The sequence below is a fragment of the Rhinopithecus bieti genome, unplaced genomic scaffold (assembly GCF_001698545.2).
Source record: "Rhinopithecus bieti isolate Rb0 unplaced genomic scaffold, ASM169854v2 scaffold_48884, whole genome shotgun sequence".
NCBI lineage: Eukaryota > Metazoa > Chordata > Mammalia > Primates > Cercopithecidae > Rhinopithecus > Rhinopithecus bieti.
Genome location: NW_016819304.1, coordinates 345,139 through 355,986, shown reverse-complemented (window position 1 = coordinate 355,986; position 10,848 = coordinate 345,139). Strand labels below are relative to the sequence as shown.

At 41.3% G+C, this 10,848-nt stretch overlaps 1 protein-coding gene across 1 annotated transcript in view; it reads right to left on the bottom strand.

Moving 5' to 3' along the window:
- GNAI3 (G protein subunit alpha i3) overlaps positions 1–10,848 on the bottom strand; it is a 49,008-nt gene that overhangs the window by 16,094 nt on the left and 22,066 nt on the right. The window contains exons 2-3 of the mRNA XM_017858771.1: positions 3,900–3,942; positions 3,642–3,783 (exon numbers count right to left, since the gene is read on the bottom strand). Of these exons, the coding sequence (XP_017714260.1) occupies positions 3,642–3,783; positions 3,900–3,942 (185 nt within the window). The remainder of the gene's footprint in view (positions 1–3,641; positions 3,784–3,899; positions 3,943–10,848) is intronic.

The following is a 10,848-nucleotide window of genomic DNA, read 5'->3' as shown; positions in this document are numbered from 1 at the left end:
GTCGATCTCCTGACCTCGTGATCCACCCGTCTCGGCCTCCCAAAGTGCTGCGATTACAGGCTTGAGCCACCGCGCCCGGCCTCATTTAGCTTCTGAGATTAGGCGCATTCAGGGTGGCATGGCGGTAGACTAGGCTCAACTCTAAGAAACCTTAGCTGGCTGGGCGCGGTGGCTCACGCCTGTAATCCCAGCACTTTGGGAGGCCGAGGCGGGCGGATCATGAGGTCAAGAGATTGAGACCATCCTGGCCAACACATGGTGAAACCCCGTCTCTACTAAAACGACAAAAATTAGCTGGGCGTGGTGGCGTGTGCTTGTGGTCCCAGCTACTCGGGAGACTGAGGCAGGAAAACTGCTTGAACCCAGGAGGCGGAGGTTGCAGTGAGCTGAGATGGTGCCACTGCACACTAGCCCTGGCGACAGAGCAAAACTCCATCTCAAAAAAAAAAAAAGAAAGAAAAGAAACCTTAGCTGAGATCTATATGCTCCTCCCTTTCTTTTCAAAGATAAAATTTTAAACAAATGAAAAAGTTGAAACATTAGACAAATTGGCAAACATACTCAACAGTGAGCATGTCCTTCTACACATGCAAGGTATGGTGCTTTATCTAACATTTGAAGTCTTTATAATCCCTTGGTTCTGAAATTTGACTTATACTCATGCACATATTCTAATAATCTTATTAAGCATTACTTAAAAATAAAAAAACATGATTCTAACTTTAGAAGCTTCAAAAGAGAGGGAATTATTACTACTTTTTTTGCTGTCCTGACTCTATAAATATTCTTTTAGGAGGAAACACTTTTTTCTTATCACTTAATTTCTTCCACTGACCTGCTCTTGCTTCCCCACAATAAACCCTCTCTAAAGGTCTATAAAGAGGTCCCTCTTGGCCAGGCATGGTGGCTCACGCCTGTAATCCCAATACTTTGGGCAGCCGAGGCAGATGGATCACCTGAAGTCAAGAGTTCGAGACTAGCCTGACCAACACGGAGAAACCCCCATCTGTACTAAAAATACAAAAAAATTAGGTGGGCATGGTGGTGCATGCCTGTAATCCCAGCTACTCAGGAGGCTGAGGCAGGAGAATCGCTTGAACCCAGGAGGCAGAGGTTGCAGTGAGCCGAGGCCACACCATTGCACTCCATCCTGGGCAACAAGAGCGAAACTCCGTCTCAAAAAAAAAAAAAGAAGAGGCCCCTCTTAATAATAAACTTCACACCCCACACTTAAGCAGATGTGAAAAAGTAACCCATTCCACACCCAGCTCTATTTCTTTTTTTTCATTCACACTCTCTAACCAACTATAAAAAACTAGAGTAGAGGCCGGGCACAGTGAATCACGCCTGTAATTCCAGCACTTGGGGAGGACGAGGCAAGTGGATCACCTGAGGTCAGGAATTCAAGACCAGCCTGGCCAACATGATGAAACCCCGTTTCTACTAAAAATACAAAAATTAGCCAGGCATAATGGCGGGTGCCTGTAATCCCAGCTACTCGGGAGGCTGAGGTAGGAGAATCGCTTGAACCCAGGAGGCAGAGGTTGCAGTGAGCCAGGATCATGCCGTTACACTCCAGCCTGGGTGACAAGAGCAAAACTCTGTCTCAAAAAACAAACAAAAACACTAGAGGACAATAAGAGAGGAGCTATAAACATAAAACCTTACACATGGGGAAAAAAAAGAAACATTTAAAAATTATAATACAGGATTACAGATTAGGTTATGTGGACACCAGAAAGCTGGATGATTTAGGAGGCCTGACAGGGATTCATGATGTCAACTGCATCTGGTGACACAGGAGTGTTAGGACCCAAAGATTAATGACAATTGATTTCATAATGGAAAGAAATGGGGCCGGGCGCCGTGGCTCACGCCTGTAATCCCAGCACTTTGGGAGGCTGAAGCGGGCGGATTACGAGGTCAGGAGTTCGAGACCAGCTTGCCCAACATGGTGAAACTCCATCTCTACTAAAAATACAAAAATTAGCTATAATCTCAGATGCTCAGGAGGCTGAGGCAGGAGAATCACTTGAATCCGGGAGGCGGAGGTTACAGTGAGCCGAGATTGCGCCATTGCACTCCAGCCTGGGTGACAGGGAGAGAGTCCGTCTCAAAAAAAAAAAAAAGAAAGAAAGAAAGAAATGAAAGGGTAGGGAGATAAACAAAGGAAGACAGACAGTGGGGAATAACATTAAAGAGGGAAAGAGAAAAGGGACAAACTAAAAGAATCAATAACTGAGATGGAGAAAAAGCCAACAGAGAGAGGGAAGAGAATAAATACAGTACTACTGACCAGTTATCAGATACAACAAATACAACAGAGAAGTAGAGTTAGGTAACAGGGAGAAATGAGAAATGGGAAAAAGAAAATAAGACCACAGATAGAGCTGGTATGAAGAAGAAAAAAAGGAAAAGAAGGAATGAAAAGCAGGAGGTGGGAGAAGGAATAGGAAAGGGTAAGACAAGGATAAACGCTTTTTTTTGCTTGACTGCCAAACTTCCCCACGCGGACACATAGAAAAATAGTTTCTATGTGATATATTTTACAAAAATATGAAAGTCACATTCACATATTTTCTCTTATTTTGTGATACTCATCTCTCATTTTACAATCCCTAATCTAGCTCCTCTTCCTTTATGCCATTTCTAAGACACTTTCCAGTCTAACACTATCCAACTGTGACCACCCTTTCGGTATTTCCCCTCAACAATTTCCTATCTTTTTATCAAATATAAATTCACATTTGGTAAGTTGGAAGTGGCTTATAAGAGTTCCTAAGCGACTTCATAGACATACAGGTTTTGCCTTTCCAGGCAGACTTCCCAAATCATCTCCTTTTATTTCGCCATGGCATGTAAGTATGACACTCTGAACACAGCCAGTAAGTCTTAGATGTAGGAAATAATTCTATAATTTCCCAGCCTTTTCTGGAATTTAACTGATAGTAATATCAAAGATCTCCTGCCTTCATTTTGGCCCCCTCCCCAATGGCATAAAACATCCTAATTATACGTGGTCTAATTTTATAAACTAGATCTTCAGGGTCCACTAAGTATTATTATAATAACACAACTTTTTAAATAGCTGACATGTGCAAGGCATTAAAGAATTATACTAGGGCATGGTATACGCCAATTCTATAGCCTAAGGTTCCATGTAGTATACAGTATTCTTGAATATCTGACTTAGATATTCAAGAATTCGGACTTAGTGCTCATGTCCTTACAGAATTTATTCTGCAAGACTGATTTTGGCCTTTAATCTGTACACCTCAGAAAGCAGAACTACGTATCATGGCAACCTTTCTCTTAGATTATTATTTTAATGTACTATTATCAACTACTATAAAAGTCAACAGTGCTATTAAAAAAAAAAAAAGGCAACTGAATAGAACAGTTATCCCAGAAACTTATGATGCATCCACAGAATCCCATTTCCAAGACTCCTCTTGGGGTGGTTACATCTAACACCTTCTAAAGTAGATTGCTAACACTTCTCAAGTGAGCACAAAGTACTTTACTACATTTTATCTTGTTGCTTAAGTTCATTTCCCTAAAACATGAAGCAAAAATTTTGCTTAACTTAAAACTGTATCTGCTGAATAAGAGCAAGTGAAGAGGAAATGAGAAACACTTACTGCCCTGGCAGCTTCCCCAAAGTCAATCTTTAGCCGTCCCATGGCTCTTATGATTGCAATGATGGACTGTATAGTATTGCTGTAGACAACTACTTTATATTGTTTACATTCATCCTCTGAATACCCATCCTCATGAATGATTCTTTAAAACAAAGAAAACCACAAGTCAATAGCGTGGACCTAAAATGAAAAGATACTATGAATTTTATATGCATTAGGAGAAATCCTAGTCTAACAAAATGCCATATTCCAACTTACTTCATCTGTTTCACAATGGTGCTTTTACCAGATTCTCCAGCACCTGAAAGAAAAGAAAACCAGACTTTGAATTTCTCGGTAATCAACATAAAAGTATAATATCAACATGAATGATAAGTCTAGATTGATGGAAACCACAGGTCCTAGGGAAAATTTTGGTGAGGCTTTCATGTCTATCAAGAAAACGTATGGAGCTTCTCCACTATAGCATTTTACTTTCTTTACATAACTCAGCAACCAAGTATAATTTATTGAAAGTGTCCTAGGGCTTGCTTGGTATCGTTTGTGTAAAATAGGCATATCCAAGGACAGATGGTAACATAAACTTTTGGAGGAACTCATTCACTACATAAAACATGATATAAACACTGAATATGGGCAAAAATGAAATGATTATTTTTTGGTCTATTCATTTTTATTAATTCCTCTGTTGCTGCCTGCCCATACCAGAGAAATGTTCTGAGGGCAATCCTATCAGTCACAGAACTAAAGATGTTTTAAATAGAAGCAGAGAAGGCACTGTTCCTATCAATTTCTCACCATATACCATCTCAAGACCACCCTGCCCTCCTTAGCCAGCTGGAATCACTTTAAACAAATGACCACAAATGTCAAGCTGGCCTTCTGACCTCCTTGACAAAGCCACCTGCTAGATCTTCCCTAGTCAACTCACTTTCATATCTTTCAAGATCCCTATATCACACCACTTCCCCTCTCTCAAATTTTATAAACCCCTTCCCACTTCTGACTCTCAGCTGATGATCCTGCCCTACTTTTCCATAAAAATTAAAGCAATCAGAAAAAACTACCTCATTTTCCCACAACCACATCTACCAGTCTATCTGTACCTCCATTAATATTCTCTACCTTCATCAACGGATGAAAAGTCTCTGCCAATGTTTTAAAATCAACTTCTCCCCTTGCGCACCTTCATTTTACCTACTCAAGGTCATGGCTGCTGCAATTTCCCATGATATTTCCCATGTCTCAAATATGATCAATTTTTTCTTTCCACTGGGTCATTCTCATCAGCATACAAGCTTACTATACTATTTTCCATCTTTAAATCAACACACATACACACCCCTAACTTTCCTTGACCCCACACATTTTCTTCTAGCTACCACTCCATTTTCTCTATCCCTCTTTGCAGCAAAACTCCTCTAATGTGCCATCTCTACTCACTGCCTCCAATTTTGTACATTCAATTCTGTCCTTCAGCTATGCTAATCAGGCTTTCATCCCCACCACTCTACTGAAACCACTTCTCAAGGTCTCCAAAAACTTCCATCTTGACAAACCCAGTTGGTCAATTCTTGCTGCTCATCTTAGCCTCTTAAGCAGAATTTGTCTAAGTTGAAATATTTTCTTCACTAGGCAGGCTTCTAGCCAACACACCCTTCAGATTTGATTCCTACTTCACTCCTCAATCTCCTCTCTCCAGTTTCTGAATCCTTTTTTTTTCTTTCTTTTCTTTCTTTTTTTTTTTTTGAGATGGAGTCCCACTCTGTAGCCCAGACTGGAGTGCAATGGTACAATCTCGGCTCACCACAACGTCCGCCTCCCAGGTTCAAGCAATTCTCCTGTCTCAGCCTCCTGAGTAGCTGGGATTACAGGCTCCCACCTTAACACCTGGCTAATTTTTGTATTTTTAGTAGAGATAGGGTTTCGCCATGTTAGCCAGGCTGGTCACAAACTCCTGACCTCAGGTGATCTGCCTGCCTCAGCCTCCCAAATGCTGGTATTACAGGCGTGAGCCACCACACCTGGCCCAGTTTCTGAATTCTAAAGGTTGTATTGCTTCAGGGCTCCCTCCTTGGCCCTTTTCCCTATCTAAACTCATTCTCTAAGTTATCTAATCTCATCGCCTGTTTTTTGGAGACAGACTCTTGCTCCGTCACCCAGGCTGGAGTGCAGTGGCGCAATCTTGGCTCACTGCAACATCTACCTCCCAGGTTCAAGTGATTCTCCTGCCTCAGCCTCCTGAGTAGCTGGGGCTACAAGCACGCGCCACCACATCTGGCTAATTTTTGTATTTTTAGTAGAGACGGGGTTTCACCATGTTCACCAGGCTGCTCTCGAACTCCTGGGCTCAAGCGATCCACCTGCCTCGACCTCCCAAAGTGCTGGGATTACAGAAGTGAGCCACCACACCCGGCCCTAATCTCATGGCTTAAATACTATTCATAAACCAATCATAACAGGTAACATCTAGTGAGTAACCTCAGCCATGCTGTTCTAACCACTTTGTTTGTAACAACTAATCTAATCCTCACAATAACCCTATGAGGTAGACATTATCATCCCCATTTTACAGATGAGACTAATGATGCAGACAGATGTCAAGTAACTTGCCTACAATTACACAGTTAGTAAGTGGCAGAACTGAAATCTGCATTCACAGTTTGGCTCCAAAGCTGGTGTTTACTGCGTCTATACTACTGATTTCCAAATTTAGATCTCTAATCTTGGCTTCTAACCGTGGTTCCAGATTCATATATCTAAACCTGATATTTGATTTCTAGCAGGTATTTAGATTTCACAAACCTAAAATGCTCAAAACTGAGATACTGATTCCCCAACTCACTCTCACCTCAAAACAAACCCTGCTACTCCCTCAGTCTTCTCATTCCAGTAAATGGCACCAACATTCACCAGTTGCTCAAGTCAAAAATGTTAAGTGACACGTGACTAACATGCAGATAAGACAAGGATGCCGGTGCCAATCTGTATATTAAATATTAGTAAAGCTTAATCTTTTTAATAAAGCAATATAAATAGTTAATGTAATAGTTTTAACAGTTTGTTCCTGAACATTGAAAACCATAGGCCAGATCACTGCAAAAGCTTCCTAAATAGTCCAGTGCTTCAGACCTTGCCTTTTCTACAGCCAGTTTGCCAGTCAGTAGGTAGAATAAACTTCGTAAAATGTAAATTAGAACATGTCACACGATCTCCAGTTATACACAAAATCTATGGGCATTTTTGTGCAATATACTCTGGCCCCTGCCTACCTCTTCACCCTCATCTCTTGTTACTCTCCACTTTGTCCTCGCTGCTCTTGTCAGACCAGCATTCTTGCTTTTCCTCCAACATACCAAACCGGTTCTTACTGAGTTAGGTCCTGACTCTGTCTTTCCTGTCTTTAAGTTTACTGTTACCTGAAATAAGTTTTGCAAGATTTTCTTTTTCACAGGAACAGCCTTTTCTGACTAATCTATCTAAATAGTTCTCACCCCGTCACAGTCTCTCCCCTTATTCTGTGTTATATTTTTTCATAGCACTTACCACTTCCTCACACGACAGATTAGCTCATTTCTTATCTTCCGCACTAAAATATAAGCTCCATGAAGGCTTATTCATCCCTGCATTCCCAGGGCCTTAAATTGGTCATGACATAAATTATCTACTCAAATAAATATTACTAAACAATGAATAATATTTAGTAACCATGATTCTTTACTAAATATTTCTCAACTTTACCAACCAAAAGTTAATTAAAATCCAAATATAAAAATTCTAGACAACTACATTCTTATAGAATCAAAAGGTACATTTATATATGACCTTGTCTTATTACATAATCGATAATCGGGTAGTACTACATAGTTAATATTCAAGTAGAACATAGTGACTTTCTTAGGATGCTGTTATAAAAAGGTGAATCCTCTCATTCATATCTAAAAAAACCAATGATTCTACTCTGGGGAAGAAAATACAAATGCATACCAGTTATATTTTAAATTGTTTAAAAGACAAAATTCCCAGATTATCCATATTAACAAGAGCTACTAAATTAAGAAAAGTTGAGATTAATAAATCAATGTGTACTATTCTTTTATATATTGAAAACCACATTTCCATCATTCATGTGAGATTATCTTGAATGAAATAATAAATCTATTAATCTCAGAATCAGTTTCTACCTATCTCATTAATCCTAGCCTACGGATGTGCTGATTAAAAAAAAAAAAAAACCCTCTGTTGCCCCACCTCTCTCACATTTTTCCAAGGCTCCCTGAGAAAATGTCAGTTTGCCTTTCCCTTTATTATCACACTAACATCTTCTTCCGAGCTTCCAGTAATCCCAGCACTTTGGGAGGCCGAGGCTGATGGATCACCTGAGGTCAGGAGTTCAAGACCAGCCATGGCCAACATGGTGAAACTCCGTCTCTACTAAAAATACAAAAAATTAGCCAGGCGTGGTGGTGGGCACCTGTAATCCCAGCTACTTAAGAGGCTGAGGTATGAGAATCACTTGAACCCGGGAGGCAGAGGTTGCAGTGAGCCAAGATCACACCATGGCACTCCACCCTGGGCAACAGATCGAGACTCTGTCTTTAAAAAAAAAAAAAAAAAAAAGGCACTTCTAACTGCCCACAGAACTAAATACGGATTTGTTTCAGTGGGTGTTCCGGGGGGCATTTTATACAAATAAAGAGTGATCACTTTATACAAAGTTTTGGCCACTCGGCATCACCTTCCTAGACCTGACTGTTATTTTTTTTTTTTTTATCTTTTTTTTCTTTATATTCTTTTTTTTCTTTTTTGAGACGGCGTCTCTGCTCTGTCGCCCAGAGCTGGGTACAGTGGGCGACGGGATCCTCGGCTCACTGCACAGCTCGCCTCCGGGTCTACGCCATTCTACTCAGCCTCAGCTCCCAAATAACTGGGACTCAGGCGCCGGCACATCGCCCGGCTAAGATTCTATTTTGTATTTTTTTAGTAGAAGACGGGGTTTCACATGTTAGCCAGGATGAGTCTCGTCTCCTGACCTCGTGATCCCCCATCTCGGCCTCTCAAAAGTGCTGGGATTACAGGCTTGAGGCCGCGCCCAGCCATTCTTAGATACCATGAGGGTGCCGCCCATCTATCTTATCCATCTTTCAAGTATGAAATATAAGAGTCATCTGGAACCCACTCACTTCTCTTCTCTCCTTACCAAGCTGTAACAAAATCTTCTTTCTTCTTACGCATTTCTCAAATTAATCCTTTCTATCCTTCACATGTCTGAGCCTGATGTTGCACCTATTATACGTTACTGCTGTGATTTTCTGAAGCTTCCAGCTCAAAGCCCCTCTCCCTTCTCATCATTTCCAAACGGCACTTTTTTTTTTTTTTAATAGTCTTGCTCCATTGCCCAGACTGGAGTGCAATGGTGCAAACTCAGTTCACTGCAACCTCTGTCTCCCAGGTTCAAGCAATTCTCCTGCCTCGGCCTCCCAAGTAGCTGGGATTACAGGCCCTGCCCCAAGTGGCACTATTTTTAAAACCATCAGTTTATCTAACAATTCTCCAAATTATTGAAACACTTTCTATAACCCTTTCTTATTAGGTCTGGGTTCTTCACTTTTACCTCAACTCGCTGTGCTCCATTGTTCTAGCAGTAAGCTCCCTTTTCATAACATCTCATTGTTGCATTTTCCCCAAGCTGCTTCCTATGTTCCATCTCCCTACCCCACAACACACGTGGTGTTTGGAACTTCCTAATTTTATCGGCATCTTTTATCTCTTTTTTCAAAAATTTATCACAAGTTTAAGGGGAGATTCAGTTGCCCATCTTCAATACACCAGGGAAGTGATAGTTGAAATACAAAGAATGGGAAGATGCAAAGGATATTGCAAAGACAGCATCTATGGCTTGGAAAGGGAGGAACTGAAGAGGACTCTATGCAGAAGGGATGGAACTGCGCAGGGGGTTAGGATATACAGGGGAGAAAAAGTTGGAAAGGTCCCAGAAACAGGAGGGAATAGGATCCATTCAACATAGAAGCTTTGTCCTTTAAAAGATATCCTATGTAAGTAGGGAAAAAGGATGAGAGGTGAAGTCACAGAGATTTTTGAGAATAAAAGGAGGAAGGAAGCCATGTTAGTCTCATTCTCAATAAAAGAGGCAAGGCAATCTGCATAGAATAAAGGAAGAGGATTAATTTAGAAAACTATCTGGGGACAGGGCATGGTTGGTTCACACCTATAATCCCACCACTCTGGGAGGCAGGAAGATCACTTGAGGCTATGAGTTCAAGACCAGTCTAGGCAACATAGGCAAACCTCATATCTACCAAAAAAAAAAAAAAAAAAAAAAAAACCAACAAAACAAAACAAGAATAACACAAAAAATTAGCTGGGCCTAGTAGCACACACCTGTAATCTCAGCTACTTGGGAAAATCTCTTGAGCCCAGGAATTCAAGGTTGCAGTGAGTTACAAGTGTGCTACTACACTCAAACCTGGGCACAGAGCAAGACCTTGTCCCAGCAAAAAGAAAAAGAAAATCATCTGTGTTTATCTACAATTTGAATACATAATCATCAACACTGTTAAACCAAAAAAAAATTCACCAATATGGAGCTGGGCACGGTGGCTCATGCCTGTAATCCCAGCACTTGGGGAGGCCGAGACCGGCAGATCACAAGGTCAGGAGATCGAGACCATCCTGGCTAACACGGTGAAACCCCGTCTCCACTAAAAATATAAAAAAAAATTAGCCAGGCATGGTGGCGGGCACCTGTAGTCCCCGCTACTCGGGAGGTTGAGGCAGGAGAATGGCGTGAACCCAGGAGGCAGAGCTTGCAGTAAGCCGAGATCGCGCCACTGTACTCCAGCCTGGATGACTGAGCGAGACTCCATATCAAAAAAAAAAAAAAAAAAAAAAAATCCCCAAACAGTACCCTAATTGAAAATCCCTTTTTTTTCCTAAAATGGGTTTTGTTTGTTTTTTGTTTTGAGTCAGAGTCTTACTCTGTCACCCAGGTTGGAGTGTAGTGGCACAATCACAGATCACTGCAGTCTCAATTTCCCGGGCTCAAGCAATCCTCCTCCCTCAGCCTCCTGAGTAGCTGGGCGTAGCTAGGACTACAGGTGCACACCATCGTGCCTGGCTAATTTTTTTTTTTTATTTTTAGTAGAGATGAAGTCTCACTATGTTGCCCAGGCTGGCCTCAAACTCC